The sequence below is a fragment of the Cololabis saira genome, chromosome 18 (assembly GCF_033807715.1).
Source record: "Cololabis saira isolate AMF1-May2022 chromosome 18, fColSai1.1, whole genome shotgun sequence".
Lineage (NCBI taxonomy): Eukaryota > Metazoa > Chordata > Actinopteri > Beloniformes > Belonidae > Cololabis > Cololabis saira.
This window is the reverse complement of record NC_084604.1, coordinates 26,561,508-26,578,889: the sequence shown is the minus strand read 5'-3', so window position 1 is coordinate 26,578,889 and position 17,382 is coordinate 26,561,508. Positions and strand designations below refer to the sequence as shown.

At 36.7% G+C, this 17,382-nt stretch overlaps 2 protein-coding genes across 3 annotated transcripts; one reads left to right on the top strand and one right to left on the bottom strand.

Moving 5' to 3' along the window:
* Positions 1-1,265: 1,265 nt before the first annotated feature.
* Positions 1,266-5,185, top strand: atraid (all-trans retinoic acid-induced differentiation factor). The gene is made up of 7 exons (XM_061746753.1): positions 1,266-1,393; positions 1,535-1,668; positions 2,528-2,596; positions 3,004-3,075; positions 3,859-3,980; positions 4,091-4,191; positions 4,288-5,185. Exons 1-7 carry the CDS (start codon positions 1,301-1,303, stop codon positions 4,390-4,392), a joined length of 696 nt encoding a protein of 231 aa, XP_061602737.1. The 5' UTR covers positions 1,266-1,300; the 3' UTR covers positions 4,393-5,185.
* Positions 5,186-5,560: 375 nt separating this feature from the next.
* eif2b4 (eukaryotic translation initiation factor 2B, subunit 4 delta) lies at positions 5,561-10,422 on the bottom strand. 2 transcript variants are annotated; one of them, XM_061707127.1, is made up of 13 exons: positions 10,297-10,422; positions 9,873-9,901; positions 9,600-9,780; positions 9,319-9,495; positions 9,121-9,203; positions 8,381-8,472; positions 8,141-8,255; positions 7,207-7,283; positions 6,957-7,059; positions 6,711-6,838; positions 6,310-6,487; positions 6,018-6,198; positions 5,561-5,874 (listed from the first exon to the last, which is right to left on the bottom strand). In XM_061707127.1, the coding sequence occupies exons 1-13, from the start codon at positions 10,316-10,318 to the stop codon at positions 5,675-5,677; spliced, it is 1,566 nt and encodes a 521-aa protein (XP_061563111.1). In that variant the 5' UTR covers positions 10,319-10,422; the 3' UTR covers positions 5,561-5,674. The 2 variants fall into 2 exon arrangements, with proteins under 2 accessions (XP_061563111.1, XP_061563110.1); XM_061707126.1 differs by having other exon boundaries at positions 9,319-9,507; positions 10,297-10,421.
* Between the last annotated feature and the right edge of the window lie 6,960 nt (positions 10,423-17,382).

The window sequence follows — 17,382 nt, the reverse complement described above, 5'->3', positions numbered from 1 at the left end:
ATTTTAAAATAACAACCCCTTTTTGTTTGTTTTGCTTTGTTTCATTTCTACATATATATATATATATATATATATATATATATATATATATATATATATATATATGTATATATATATATATATATATATATATATATATATATATATATATATATATATATATATATATATATATATATACATATATATATATATATATATATATATATATATATATATACATATATATATATATATATATATATATATATATATATTTTTTTTTTTGTACATGGCTTATACTTGATGACAACATTCCACTTCATGTTTAAAATGTATTAATGTCCTTACGAGAAAATGTTATGATACTGTGTTATTGTATGTTCAAAAAAAAAAAAACTTCCTGCCATTATTCACAACAATTTTGGATAAATATTAAAAACTGGTTATCCTTAAAATTGAAGTTTCCTTATCTAAACATTTCCCACATCTCATTATATATAGACAATCAAAGCTCGTCCAACTCTAATATCATAAATATTGTCATACTTTTAGCCAAATATCACATCCACTGTAGTAAATGGAGAGGTAACACACCCTCTTTTTCCTGTTTTATGAATTAATTTAAATTGTATTATTCAGCATTACTCAGACTAAAAGACTGGAAGGCAGCTAGGATGATCTCTTACATGATTTCTAAATCACTACTCCTCTAAGCTACTCTCATTGTGTGGTTTAGCTCCTCTCATTTTCTTTTGGTTTGGTCTTATGTCATTATCATTGCACTTGCCCATTTAATTTATATTTAAACAATTATATGCCCCCTAGTCCCTTTTCTTTCTTGTTTTGTGTATTTATGTTGTTTTGTTTTTGTTATTGTTCTTCATGTAGCATTACAAAGAAGAATTTGAAGTAGACTTGTGTTTCCTCTACGAGAGTTTGTATTTTTGTATTGTATTGGTGTCTTTGTTAATAAAGAAAGTTAAAAAAAAAAAAACATTTTCTAGATTTAAAGTGGATTTTCAGCAAATATTCTCTTTCCTTTTTTATGCTCCAATTTAAGTAATGAGCAATTTCTCAGGGCAAAAAATGATTTGTGTCAGAATTCAACCTATAGCTTTGCATTAACTGCATAATCAAGTATTTAAATACACGATACTTTCCTTTTATCTACTTCTAAAAAGTGCTTAAAATCCCTGTTTTTGTTGAATATATGAAATCTTCGTCTTTATGCGTAGATGAAGCGCAAATAAAACCGTTTGAACCAACTTCCGGTCACATGGCCGGCAACAGTGAGATCATGTGACCTCAGTCGATAAACATGAGAGCTGTTTACAACTGGATAAAACCTATAACACTTCTTTTCTTGTTTAATACATGTTTTCACGCAAGTTACCAACTGACTGAAACTCAGGTAAGGCCACAATTTAACACTGTAACCAACAATAGTGTTTGATCAAATATGTAAATATTGTAACATTAACGGCAATGATGGGTAGTAATTGCCTATTTTTGTTTAATGCGGTTTTTTATTGATAATATTTGTAATTTGTAGCTATGTAGTCGCTGTGACGGAGCTCTCCTCAACAACACCGAAGTGGGTCATTTTTGTTATTCATCCGCTGGACGGATACACGGCCGGTGCTGTCTGAGCAACGACAACACAAGCGACCATGAACGCATCATCGGGTAAAGACTTCAGTGTTGCTTTCACACTTTATCGGAAACATCGCAGTTAATTTTAAACAGATTTGTTCTTTCATCTTTTTTTTAACAACAAAAGTAATTGTGTAGACTAGCCTCATACATTTATAAGCACCTTCCTTGATAACCATGTCTGCCTCACTCTGCTGCACCCCTCACTTTGTATTTCTTTGTATAATTTGTATAATCTTTTTGTATTTTTTTTTGTATAATTGTCTTGTAAAATTGTAAATAGGTTATTTTTATTTTATTTTTTATTTTTATACAGAACTGTCCCTTTTCTTTTCTTTTCTTTCTCTACCTCAAACTTCTGCACCTTAAATGTTTATTCTGTTTTTTCTGTATCATAGAAATTCCACATTTGTTTTATTGTTTATTTTACTACCAAAGAGCGAAATTACCGGAGTCAAATTCCTTGTTGGACAATGTTCGAACCTGGCCAATAAAGCTGATTCAGAACAATGCAGAACAATCAAACCTAAAAAAAAGGATTGAAGTAAAATATATTCTGCTTCTACAAAAATGTATTTATTTAATGTTGTTGCATATTGTTTATTTGATTTTACACGTCACTTGTGTTTGGCGAGATGAACCCTTGAATTTCATTGTTTAGAAGGGGTGTGATGGATGTTTTGGGTAAATGTAAATGAAAAACTTTCCAAAAACTTAAGAAAATGTATTAAAATAAAAAGCTTATAATACTGAAAGTAGAGGTTGGGTAAACCACTAACATGGGAGACCTTATAATCCTGGCACAGATTATTCTCCCACTGCTTTGAAACAGTTAATTCTTCATTTTACCAACTCTGCCTTTGGTGTTTCATCATTGTTTTTCCTTTGTCAGGTTGGATCTATCTAATTGTTCATTAACTCGTGTAGAGGATCTTGAAGACGCATATACAGTTGTAATGATGTAAGTACCTTAAATACAGTGTCACTGTTATTTTTTTATTTTTTGTAAAAGAAAGACTGAAAGAGGCCCCTGCCTGGACAATTTGCTAGGACTGTGAGTGATAGTGAGGTCATGTTGGAGGCAACGCACAAAAAGGGCTCTCATCACTGCTGCAGATTGTGAAACGAGTTTGTTTCACAAACAATGTAATGCACTGCTGCACTCAGGAAAACAACTGTGTTGTATGCAGGCAGTTGCTCAGAAGGATCTTTGGACTGATAACATTCTAGACTGCAGATTTTTCTGTTTACAGCAGCCAGTGAGTTTAATCCCTTTTACAGTGAAGTACTTAAACCTTGCTGTTTCTTATAATGTGTTTTTCTTAACTTCTGTGGACTTCTAAAATGTTTTTTACACTTTTATTACAGAGACCTCTCACTCAATCCTATTGTCAACATGAGTGATACAACATTTCAAGGATTTCGTGACCTAAATTACATGTAAGTATCTGTTGTTAATCTAAATGATGGTGGATTCTTACCAGGTTAAAGAGGGTTGATGAATGTTTTTCATCACTGGCATTTGCCAACAGCTGAGAATATCTATCCAATTAAAGGTGGGGTAAGTGGTTTTCACATTGATGTTTTGTGTCAGATATCAATAGATGTGGTATCACCCAGAAATCCCTTACCCTGCCTTTAACAGGCAGTTACTGTTACTGTACATATTATATTACTGCACTATATATGCTTAAATTAAGCAATTTTGTGCATCATTTGTCATTTTTTAAACTGTTTTACGAGGAGGAATAAAGAAAACCAGCTCAACATTTCAACAAATACAGGAAACACAAACTGGCAACTTAGACCATCAGCTTTGCTGATTTTTGAAAAAACCTCATGTCGGTTGACCTGCTATAAAGCAGATTTGTCCTTCACTGACATCTTTTCAGGATTGCCTGGATGTCATCAGATTCACAAAGATTCTTTGACAATATCACCCTAAATTTATCTTTAAAAAGTAATGGCTCTTGTGACCAAGTGGGAGATTCCCCTCACATCTTTGAAGAATTTCATGAACCCGTGACTTCTGGTTGATTATTGCTTTTTCTGCACAACATGGTCATCAGGTCATCAGAGTATGTGTTGGAGTCCAGATACAGAGGTCATAGTGCTTCACAGATGATCATTCATCAGTGTGAATGCTCATCGTTATGATTATAGTTCTTGCTGTTTATGGCCATTGGGCGTTACTTCTTTAATTTGATTTTTATGCCTCTTTAGGATTTTGCCACAAAAGATACTTTGTCCAGGGGGAAACACTTTTTGGGAAAAAGTGAACGTCACAAAGGGAAATCGTGTTTGTCAAGGCCAAAAAAATACTTGCAACCAGACTGGACAGCTATGTAAGAGCCTGCATACATTTTTTACTGTTATGAATAACATCTAATGCATCTAAAAAATGATAGTCTTATAATACATTGTTTTTTTTCTGGCAATGATTGGGAATTCCCAGCTATGAACTGTCCAGAAAACTCCCTCTGCACCCCCTATGGCCCCGGCTTCTTCGAGTGCAGCTGTGCTGAAAGCTTCCACGGATACAAGTGTCTTCGAGTGGTCAGTTCTGAAAGCAGCTTTACATGTCTCATTCTTATATTATCTATAAAGTTTAACATGAACCATTAAAAAAAACATCTTTTGAATTATGTACAGGGGGAGTTCCCAACTGTGACAGTGTTTGGGCCTCTCGCAGCGTCTACAGTCGTGGTCTCCGTCCTGCTGTGGGTCACCCAGAGACGTAAGGCCAAATCCCTCTGAAGCTCATCTGCTGTCGACTGCTTTTAATCACGCTGAAACTGAATCTCCTGAAAGGGACAAAGCTGACAGAGGCTAGACAGGCCTCTAAAATATTTTTGAATTTTACAACTTTTTATTTAAGAGAAATATATACACAACTGACCTTCTTTTTAAGTTTGTGCAATTTTAGTAAAAAAGACTTGCTTCACTTTTAAAATGTTCCCCTATCATGTTCTGCTAAAAATGTCCACCATTATCTGTTTAGTGCTGTTGACGGTTACCAAATAGTGACTTCTGCAGAGATCTGTGCCACGTAAGTGCTGAGAGTTTGCAGCTTTATACAAATACTGACTGTCATTGAGTGTTTTAAAGTATTTAAGTTACTGCATGTTGAACATGTATTTTGCTGTGAGCAAAGATCATTTGTTACAATAGTGAACTACCTAAACTGCAGGTTTGGCTGCACTTTAATGGAAAATGTAGTTAGTGTAGTTCTAAAGTAATTTGTTTTAAATAAAGTGGGACACTTAGTTTAACCGTGGTTCATTTTCAGCAAATCAGTGAATCATTGTGGAGTCCATGAACATGTTTGTTCATGTCTTTTTAAAACTTCATCACATTGTGTGAAATATTGTTGTTTGACTCCAAAACATGGTCATCTCTTTTGGTCAGGGTTCCAATAAAGATTTTAAGATGTAGACCGGTTGTTGTTTTTTCAGACCCTCACACTGTGCAAAATTTACAGTGACCTATTTTTTTAATTCATTGTTTTGGTGCACTTTTGCACAAATGTATTCAAACTCTGATATATAATCTCATGTTTACTTAACTATCAGAAAATTAATGCAGTTGAAATTTGCAATAAATAAAAAAAAAAAAACTTTCGGCTTTTTACCTCTTTGGATCTAAGACTAAAACCTGAGATTAAAATAAAAGCTGAAGCACACAAGTATCATCTGCTGATTGAGAACACACTACTATAGCTAATGAATTTATGAGTGTTTTAAACTATCCCTCAGATGTCCATGTTCCAACTGTAGCTACAAAACACATGTAAACTTGTGGTAGCTGACTACAACGGTGTGCTGTTGAGATGGATCGACCGCCATTCAAATACCAACATGTTACCTTTTACCAGTATTTAAAACAAATAAAAACAACACTTCTGTAAAAACACACACAGACGCCATTTAAAAAAAAGCTTATGCCATTTCAGATATACATTTATTGCATGCTAAAAGCACGGTATTGTGTGTTGTGTGCAATCATTCATGCACACAAACTGATGCGTGATGGAGCTTGTTTACTGGTCCACGTTTTTGACTCGCAGCACCACAGGAACCGAGGTGCATGGGATCATTCCCAGATCTGTGATGACTAGATCCACGAAATCAGGCGGCGTCACATCGTACACTAAGTTAAGCAGGCCGAGAGAGGGCACTTGCTGCCAGTCCTCCAGCGTGGTCTTACCTTTACGGGTCACAATAAGGTCATCCGGGTCATCTGGAAAGAAAAGGTAAGGATTAACTGGCAGCTCTTACAGTTTACTAATGCATCAAACAATAAAACTGAACTGAAGGGGTCAGTGACTGATTTTGTTTCCATAGAAACTGACACATAAAATATTAAGTGTGTATTTTCCATACCAAGTTCATTGGATACGAAAGAATCTGTCTGCACCCTCTCACAGAACTTGTAGGTCTCGCAACACACCAGCACAGGCACATTAAAGGCTTTGGCCACCAGAGCTATCTGGGAAGTCCCCACACGGGACATGACGTAACCATTTGCCAGTAGCGCATGAGCGCCAAGAAAAACCTTTGATACCTAAAAGAGAATCAAGAAATAATCTGTTTATAATTATAGCTATTTTATGGCCTGAAAGTACTCCGGCGCAATATCAGTGACTTGTTCACGCTGTACTGGCTTCATTATCACCTCTGGAAGGATGTAGGAGACGGCTGAGATCAGAACGTAGGTGCAGCTGATGCCTCTCTGGACCAGACGCCTCAGGGTCTCCCGGCCTTCCAGCCGAGGCCTGCTGTCCACCACTATGACGCGGAACTTCCTGTTTTTGTCAAAGGCCTCACACAGGATGTGGTTGACTAGCGAGGAGCTGACGGGAAGGACGAAGGAAGAGAAAAGATAGACGTGGTGATGATGGATGGAAATGTGGAAGGAAGTAGAGTTTTACAGGCGAGACAAAAGAACAGGGAAGAGAAAGTAAGTAACTAAAAAGAATGTTTCTGGACACACAAAGGTTGCACTATTTAAACACAAACAATTATGCAATAATTCATGACAAGAAAACCCAGATTAAACAGCTTTAAATGACCTACCATCCATAAACCAGGATGACATCACCATCGCTGATCTTTTCTATGGAGGACTCGGCAATAGCTTTAGCAGCAAGAATTATTTTTTCATTAATGTACCACTCGATGCAGATGAGCAGCTTTTTCTTTGCCTAAAAAGAGACAACAGAATGCTTGATTAAGAGTTTTGTGTCACAAACATGTATTGTGTGTGGATTAGGCACATTTTGAGTAAATGTTGCTGTATTTCAGTTTTAGAAAATCACTCACCTCTTCTTCCTTGCATTGGCTTGGTATATTAGAGATCTCTTTCTTGATGTATTTGATTGCGTTACCCATGCTGGCTGACAGGGGGCGACACTGATTCAAAAAACTATTTTAAAAAAAGGAACAAAAAGAAATAAATCTTTTTGTTAAACCTATAAATATAATAGCTACATTATACAGTTACTGCTTCAGTTCTGGTTAAGTCATAGTAATGCAATGATTCTTGACTAAAACTGGAACTCCTATCTTTTACCTGATATAAGGTTTCAGCTTGTTGACCAAGTCTCTTGAAAGCTCCTCATTTGGAGGTGTAGTGTAGTCCCATATCACCTGAGGAAATATAAAACCACATTATTTTAAATAGTTGTTTTGTTTCCCTTTAATTTGTCCTCAAACAAATAAAATATTTGCTGTCAAGCTTATGTTATCATGGTGTAATTGTATACCACTTTAAATGCAAGTGACAAAACCAAGTAAGAGAAAAAACCCTTTTTTCACAGGTTTCTGACACGTTGAGGCAGTGCAATACAGCAAACAAAAAAACGAGCAAAGACAGGGACCTGCAGTGTCTTTCTATGTAAAATGTTCATTATGAAAGTTGTGAATTTCTTCCCATAAATCACCTTAACTATTGCATAATAAAAGCTACTCAGGACCGTTTCTTAAGTTAGCTGACATCGGCTTGAATGATCACAAATACATTTGAAACTTCTCTTTTCTTTAATTTATAAAGCACATTTTCATTTGGATTCTATGAACTGCTTTACAATGCATTTTTCATTCAAACACACTCATACAAGGCCTGTAACATATTCAGTTTTTATACAGCAGTGCTTTGTTTCTAAAATCAGACCCTGATGAGCAAATCAAGGAGCAACGTGGGATTCGCTATGCCAACCTTTAACCTACTTTACCTACTGTTCATTAGAATCAATATTGATACTCACGTATTTGTTACTTTTAATATCTTATGTTGATACTTTTTTCTCTGTTGGTTTTGTACTTTTTTTTTTTATGAAAGCGGTATTTCTTAAATTTCATTGCGCTTCTGATGGGACAATGACAATAAAATAATTCTGATTCCAGTAGATTTAATTATTTATGTACCAATACAAACATGGGAGGGGAAGAGCAAGAGGACAGTAAAGCAGTAAAAATGAACGGCTGACACGTGACGGTACAGTTACCTGTTTGAAGGCATGCAGCAGGGCAATGGAGCGAGCATTGGATCCTGCCACGATGCCTTGTGAATACTGGAGGCCCAGTCGAACGATAGCAGGATGAATCACTGTGGAAGGAATGCTACAATCACAAGAAAACATTAAAGGGCAATTAATTAAATTATTGGTGGTTTGAAAAGATTATGATTTGGTTTGAGCAATATAGAAAAACGATTCCAAAATGATTATGAAAAGCAGCGAGCTTACCTGAGTTGCTGTGTTAAAGGAGCTTTGCGGCTGTACTGGTGGAGATGAGAAAACAGGCTCACTTTGTAGCCGTAGTCCAACCGGAGTGGGATCTGAAATGTACAACATGGTGCCAAATGTTCAATGGACTCAACTGAGGTCTTAACAAAGAGTCACGGCGCAAAATACACAGAAAATAACACAAAATGATGACTGTGAGACTAAGAAGACACCTTTTTCAACTTTTACCAAAAGTGATTGCCTTTGATCTCAAACTGATTCCCCTGCACTTCAGGTACCTTGGCGTTGAAACGTCATCAGTGTTGTAGTCGTGTGATTCAAACGAAACATGTATAGTAAAATAAACACGCCATTGATGTACAGTTCCACTTCCATCTTCACGAAGCACACAGTAAGATTACACTCCTCTCACTAACTATATAAAGCAATGATGGTGTCAGACTGCAAACGTTAAAAGGTTAGCAAACAAAATGGGACTACAAAAATGTTAAAAGCACAAGTTTTGTAAATCCTGACCTCGACTACTTATACCTTTTTAGCAGCAATATGCCCTGGCGTCTGAAAGAAATGTTAGATACAGTTACATGCAGTTCTGATTGACAGCAACAGATTGGGAGGTGTCAATGTTTATTTCAGAGTTAGTGGATGTTAAATCACCAAAGGAGCAATTAAGTGCTGTAAGGTAACATTCTTAAATTATTCTATTTATGACTGTTCTGAAAACGTGTGTAATGTCCAACCTGTTGTCTTTCCAACTTCTTGGCCAGTTTCTTCAAAACATCTGGATTATCCACCTGAATGTGTTCTGGGAGCCTCTTCACCACTAAAAACACAAAGAAGCAGATTTTTACAACAAGACCCTGAGGAGCAAAGACCTTTTAGTTTGGGTGCTGCCAAAACAACTTAAACAGGCCAACGCATGAACTGGCTTACAGCACCTGGTTGCAGGTCACTGGGCGGTGCTTTCGGTTTGCCCGTGGCAGACTGTTGTCCTGACTCCCCTTTCTTCTGCTTGCTGGACCTCTCAGACTCTTGCCGAGCTCTTCTTTCAGCTTTCAGCTCAGCTTTACTCTTCGCTTGGGACTCGGATGCAGGCACGGAGATCGGCGCAGGCACTGCTGGGGGAGCTGTCATACTCAAATTTTAGTTTATCATAACATTTATATTCCACATATTATCCAAAGAAAAAGAAAGGGTGCCTTGTTGAAATAAACCGCACCTTTTTGTGTTGTGGATTGCGTTGAAGACTGGGTTGTGGCAGCACTCGGACTGACTGGCGACTTTTCTTTCTCGCTTTCTTGTGAAGCCTTGCCATCTTGTTTCTCTTTGTGCTTTTTCTGCTGTTTCTTCTCTTTCCTCAGCCGCTGCTTCTCCTCTTTGGTCAGCTCTTTGCCTTCATTCTGTTAAAGCACAACCAAATCAACAATCTTAAACCTTCTGCAACACTGTAGCAAATTTCAAGGAAGAAATAAAAACAAAAAAAAACACTGACCTTTGCTCGTTCAATTTCATCTTTCCCACCTGTAAGAGGAGTGGTGGATGAAAACATGATTAATCCAGTGATAGTAGGATGAGCAGGAGAACAGATGATGCACTAAACTTCCTCACTTAAAAATGCCATAATACCAGTCACAAAAGCAGCTTCTTTATATTATCATCGTTAAAAACACGCAAATTTAGTGCACTGTTCGTTTTAAAAACTACTCAAAAAATGATGCAACACCATCACACCGTTCAACTACACTGAGCTAACAGCTAACACTCGCATGTGGAATTAAACATCGCTCCAAGCAAAAACTGGGACTCTCCAACCAAGAATAATAAGGACAGCATTATTCTTTGTCACGGCATGCTAAAAGAAACTAAAGCAGTTGTAAATGACATAAAGCGCAGCTGTTAAAGTCTCTCAAACTCACCTGTCACTCCACTCTCAGCCATCTTTACGACGCCGCTTCACTTCCTCTGCTGCTGCAGGAACCGACGGAACATAAACTCACAGCGCCCCCTTTGGACGAAAGACGCAGTGGCGCGACAACGTCATTTTCCACTTCATAACGGTAGATCAGGACTGCAATAAAATAAAATAAAATAAAATAAAATAAAATAAAATAAAATAAAATAAAATAAAATAAAATAAAATAAAATAAAATAAAATAAAATAAAATAAAATAAAATAAAATAAAATAAAATAAAATAAAATAAAATAAAATAAAATAAAATAAAATAAAATAAAATAAAATAAAATAAAATAAAATAAAGATATTGTTACTCTACAAATGTCTACAACAAAGGTCAGGTGCATTTACGACGTCATTGTAAATGAGGGCTCGCCCTCAATGATTTTCGAGTTTAAATAAAGCTATTTAAGAACTGGATCTCAATAGTATAAAAATAATAGTATAATAATATAAATAATAATAGTATTTTTTTTAAAGTGTGAAATAATTAGTATAAAAATAGAAATAAGTCAATATTATTCACAAAAATAAAATTAAATAACATTTATTGTCATTCTGCAAATGTGTAGAACAAAAGTCAAGCATTTAAGACCTGGAGGTCAATGGTATAAATATGAAATGGTTTTCATAACATTTTTTTGCAGCTGTGTGGGACAGTGAAACAACTTGACTCTGAACTGAATGTACTCATAATGAATACATAGAGTGACTGAAAATAAAATTTCAATCACATTTATGCTTCACACAGATTTGTTTCCTTCTGTTTCTTGGAAGATTTTACAATTTGTAATTGTCTTCAATGTTCTGTCAAAGTCATTTACAAATGTTACTTAAGTTTAAAAAAAGAAAGAAAAACATTGATACTCTCTTGCTCTGGGTTATGAGAAATATCGAAACATTTTCAAGTTCAGACAAAAAAGGTGAACATATTCAGGACAATGTCCTTTAAAGAAATAGTATCTAATGCAGAATAATGTCCATTTTTAATATTATTCTGCTCTGTATTATATCATTTGATGATGATCACTTATGTATAAATGCAAAAGTATTTGCTGTGGTTGAATGAGTATAGAACTGTCTTATCCAACAGCAGTTAAAGATATTTTCTTTCTGCAGATCATTTTCTTCACATGATGTTAAATCACAAACTTTATTATCCCTTCTAATGTAAAATCACTATTCCAAACTTTGCACAGCACCAACTACTTTCTCCAGTTCAGCGTTAAACAGCTACACCTTTTCTTTCCTGTAAAGTCCTTTTCCCTTCAGACCAACCAGAACAAACATAATTCCTTTAGTTGAGAAAAACAAACTTTCCAACCTTATTTTTAATCTTCTTTGATATTATCACTTTATCTCTTTAAAATGTGTTTTGTTGTTACATTATATATCCTGAGGACAATGGAAATGCCAGAACAGTGGATGGAGTAATCATGGAAGTTGCTGTTCTTCTCTTTCATGCAGAGATAAAATCATCCGTAACATCAGACCATCTTTCTATCAACCAGTCTGAGAGATAAATAAGTGGAGCACATGTTAATCCTCTGTTTACAGTAAGGAGGTTATGTGAGCCACCGCGAGCTACTTCGATAAAAAATAAATGTCCACAAGTTTTCTAAGCAATTAGCAAAGTACTGTAGGTGTTTTTTTCTGTTTGCTCATTTGTTTCTTTGTTGTTTGTTGTTTTTAACAATCATTTAGTTACCCAGCTTATAATTAAATTTGCACACATCATTCAAATAAATGTAGAGGACAAAAAAGTGGAGTAAGGTATTGAGAGGTGTGTAAACACTAAAGTCAATAAATTCCACCAATGCCTGTTTCATACATATTCATTTCAACATCACGGGGGTGAAGGTTGGTGGGGGACCGGACTTGTATGGTTGTGGGTGTATATCTGTGTATATATGTATGTGGAAACGCCTGTACAGTATCTATACATATATGAACAGAAACAACTACAAGTATATATGTATGCTTTAAAGTGTGTATAAATATATTTGAGTAAGAATATTTGTAATGAATAAGATTGTACATGGGTGTATATAAATTCACATCGTAAATAATGTATGCTTTTATGTATAGATGAATACAGGGACTCAGGGTAAATAACTCTAACTATTAATTTGTGCAACCTTTAACTCTGTCAAGTTTTTTCTTTTCTTTCATATTAAACAACGAGGGTCCAACTGGAAAAAATGATATTGGGTAGGAGTTCATACGTTTTTTACTTCATCCTACTACTTTTTCAAGCATAACACATTTGCTATTACATTTATTAATTCTCGTCTACTTTGTTTACAATGGTACATTTATTATTAAGTGATTATTATTGTTCTTTTTTATGTTATTGATTTATTGTTCTGTTTTTTTATTTATTTATTTCTTTATTGTGTGCTTATGTTTGAAATAAAAAATATCAATCAAAACAAAAAAAAAACATTACTCTTCAGATTTTACGTTTGTATCTACTTTTCTTTATTTTGCAGTCTTCTCTGGACTACATGACTGCTTTCTAAGGGGTAACAGTACGGTCATATTTCCTTTAAAGTGCTGAATGCTGAGTAATTGTAAGCTGTATTTTAAGTGCAGACGCTCCTCTGCTCCTTTTGGGATCAGATTTCCTTCATGTGTTGAGATGTCAGTGTTTTTCCGTGTACTATTTTTATAAGCTTTTATTAGCTTGAAGGGAGCAGTTACATTTCACAGATTCAAGTGTAAAGTAAATGTATATGCAGTACTGATTGCTCAAAAACGTTGTTTAATTGTTTGGATCATGACAATTTCTTTCACAGGGAACCATCAAAATGCAGGGCTGGGCCGGAGGAACTTATGAACATCTTGAATGCTTGCATGCGTTGGTGCTATCCATGGTACTGAATTCTCTGGACTGGATCCAGGGGGTTCTGTCAGACTGGTAGCCACATGTCCTGTAAGTCTTATGATATAAATCTGTCATCCCTGGTAACAGTCAACACAACTGCACTGCTTTTCTTACTGGATCATTTGCTAAATTCTGATTTACTGCCCTCTAAGCCTTATAATTGAATGACCAGGGAAAAAGACCTCTGGACTTAGCAGATAGGCCGGTGACTAAATTTATCTACATATCAACATAAATAGATTCTATTATGGGACAGAGACAGATGGGTCTGATCATTGTGGATGTAGGAAAATTGGGTCCATAGCATTTTAAAAGAATGTGAGCAAAAAAGAGATAATGCGATATATGAAGTTAACACTGTACTTATTATGTCATTATTCCTTTATTTTACTTTATTTTTTCACAGGAAACAGACAATACAAAAAGAGAGAACACAATAGACAAACTCTAGATAATCGATGTATTTCACCTCATGAACCTCAAGAGTAAACACCATTACTGATCCCAACAGACTTTTCTTAGTTAAATTAAAAAAAAAAAATTACGCCATGACGTCACTGTGTCTCAATGCTGACAGAATTCACGACGCAGTAGCTGGTTGAAGGGGACCAAACCTCTCTGAAACACCTGACTTGGTTCCGTTTGACCAGCGACAGCAAGGCGAGTTGCTTCAGCTGCAAGAGAGAGCAAGAGAGCAGGAACGGGCATGTGGTGAGGAAGAGGAGTGAAGAGAAGTAAAGAGATGAAAATGGAGAGTGGGATGTTAATTCCTCTTCTGTTGCTACCGGATAAAGCAAACACAGCATCATAAGTGAGTCAGACACCTACACAGAGCGTGTGTGTGTGTTGCCTACTATATCGTTATTTTTTTAGAGGTTTGGGAACCCTGACAGCCTGTGACATCTCCTCACTTCCTTCCAAAATCAGCCTACATGTGCGAACTTTCACCCTCAGTGATGGCCTTGCATCTCTGCCCTCCCTCCCCTCTTCCTTTTTTGAGCTCTGCGGTTGCTATAACGGGTGACAGCTGTGGTCTGTCAATCCTGCTTGACTGTCAGCAGTTGGAGCTGGGGCAGGAATTTTTCGAGAAGTCCCTGAGACCCTATCGGTGGCCCTGGGAGTAATGCTAACTGTACACGTGCCTGAGTTGAAGGAGAGGGAACAGACCTCTCACCTGTTGTCCTGCCACACACACGCACGCACACACACACACACGCACACACACACACATACTCATGAACTCTGACAACCCCCTCCCATCTCATAAAACAGACAGAGACTCACTCAGGGGATAGTGATGAATAAAAGTCAGGATTGAGAAAGCTTAAAAACCTTAAAAGTTTAAATAAGAAAAAAAAAAGAATCAGGTGAAATTGATGGTCAAGCTCCCTCGAAACCACACACTTCCTTACATTCCATAAGTGGTGTATTAATATGGGGATATAAGGAAGCATGTCGTTACAAGGGGCAACAACTGGATCCAGGGCTCCTCGGACACAAAGCACCCTTTCACAGCCACGGATGAAGAGTAGCGGGAACAACTGGCTAAATAATGGTTAACTGTGACCAAGTAAGAGGAGAGGAGGTCAGGAAACACGTGAGGGCATAATCACAAAAAGTCATTTCATAAAGACAAAAAGTTCAAGTTCTCTCTTGAGCAAGAAGAAGGAGCACTGTTCTCAGGATGAAATATAAACAATGTTGAGTTAAGATCCTGTTAAATACCAGTGCATTCAGCTCTCTGATGCCAGTGTGAAGATGATAAAGATGATGGGCTGTGTTTAGGGAAATCTGCAGACAAAAGGTCACATTCTATTTCATTTCCTGAATGTGATGCCACAATAGTTTATTTTTTTTTAACCCAAAAGTTGTGTAATATAATCACAAAATATATACAAATAATCCAGGAAAAAATGGCTTAAAACATTTTTTTAAAGGTTTTACTTACTTTCACTTGGTTCTGCCTCCTCTTCCAGTTTTTTTTTTTTTTTTTTTTTTTTTTTTTAAGATGGCAGAGACGAGGTGAAGGGCTGAGTCTTTGGGATTATCTGTGGTGACATATTTGACTGAACTAACCACTGCTACGCCGACCAGCTCCAAGGCAAATGGCCATGAAGAAAACCGACCCATCTACTTAGATTTCCCTTCTTCGGGACAAATCTCAAGGCACAAAAATTCCTCATCCTTTCCTGTGTCACACCTCAGGTTCCCCTCAGCTGACAGAGGTGTCGGGCTCTGCCACGTTGTGTTGTTTCTTTTTTAATAAAATGGAGGGAAATCAGCTAACAACTGGTCTGACACCTGACTGTGTTCACCCTGAGCTACAAGTTAAAGAAACTCGAGCAATAAGATGCACAAAGACTTCCAGTCAATCTGCTGTAGATTTAGGGGTGGAGAAATTAAGGTGGAGAAATAAATCTGTTTCTGTTGAAAAAAAAACTGCATATTATAGATTTAGATTTAAAAACAGGATTTAATACACTTCTATATATAAATAATTATAAGTCAGACCAACCTTACTCTTTTTCTCTGAAGCTGTTCTTTGCTTTTTTCCCCCCACCCAGCTCATCTCTAACTAACCCTCCACCCGCTGAGCACCGCTCTCCTGCATCTGCATCCAACCATCCTCCTCAGTATCTGGCTGGTGAATTGTGCCGGCAACAGGCCTTGCAGGCCGGCCTTTTCTATACCCGGCAGGAGCGGCCCCCCTCCGATGCGGCCTCCCACCTGTTGGTGTCCTTTAGAAGCCCCGGGCCTCTCTTGCGCCTCCTGTCCGGCCCAATCAGGGCCCTGACAGGGGGGAGCCAGCCTGTGAAATCACACCTCTCAGCTGTTCACACTGGGCTTGAGACACCCTACACCCATGCAGCTCCTCTGTTCAGCCCCCCCCCCCCCCACCCCGACCCCCTCTCCGCCCCGCCTCACCCCTGCCTCTATTTTACACCGAATGTCAATGGCTCCTTTTTGGAGGAGGTAGAAAGAGACGAAACAAGAAAGCAACTGCACGATGGGCGTGTTTTAATGGGTTTTTGGGGGTACCATCGGAACAGCAGTCACAGCAGGCCGGAGACGCAGCTGAGGCCAAGTGTGACTTTTATCCTGCCTCAGCGTACTATTCACAGTTTACAAAAAAAAAGAAAGAAAAAAAGGCTTCATTGTAATCAAAGGCATAAAAATGGCACAAATGTATCATTTTATATCACGATAATATGACTTTTATGGGTAGGTCATGTTGTCACAGCTCTATCAGTAAAGATGGTAAATCATTTCACTAATTGCAGAGTTCACTTCCATCCACAAATCAAAAGCTGTGGCATGTGAGGGCCAAGCAATAATTTATCCACTTTCCATAAAATGATGACATCAAATTTGATTTGATTTGATTTGATCTTTATTCATCTTGAACAAAACAATAAAAAAAAAACACACCATACATCAACAACAATAATAAAGCACAACCACTTTTGTTCAAGAAGGGACAGGAAGAAGCAAATGCTTATCTAGTCCGGCCCCTTCTTGCAATCTAAGAATATCCGATATATAAAAGAATAATAATAGCAATAACAATAATAATTATAATAACAACAATAATACATATATACAGTATATACCCTTCTTCTTGACATATAAAAGTATGTCAATATAAAAGTAATTAAAAGACAAGTGAGTCAATAATAAAAGTAGCTAAAACGAAAGGCATCAAGCACAGTAGAGAAGAAAAAAAGTAAATGAAAAAAAAACAAACAAAAACAATCACCATAATAAAAGTAGCTAAAAAAGAAAGAAAAAGCATCATGCACAGAAGAAAATAAGACAATGCAAAAAAATTAAATAAAAAATCATGGTCATTATAACATCAATTGTTGGTAGTTCAGTATGAGAATCTGCTTATAGCAGATTCTCATACTGAACTACAAATCAATACTGAATGTAAATGTGTTCAAAGAAAACCCTGAGCTAGACAACAAAATCCACTAAAGGAATATGCATGCCTGTGCGTGTTCTCAGAAAACACCAAAAAGGGAAATCCTGAGCTCTAAAGCATTTGGATGACCATACGGTTATTACCAATATTATATGGAGCGAGCGCTGGGGTTCATTTTCCTCTGCAGCAAGCACAAGCCGCTCCACTAAGGTCAACACCTGTGTTCTAAAATCAG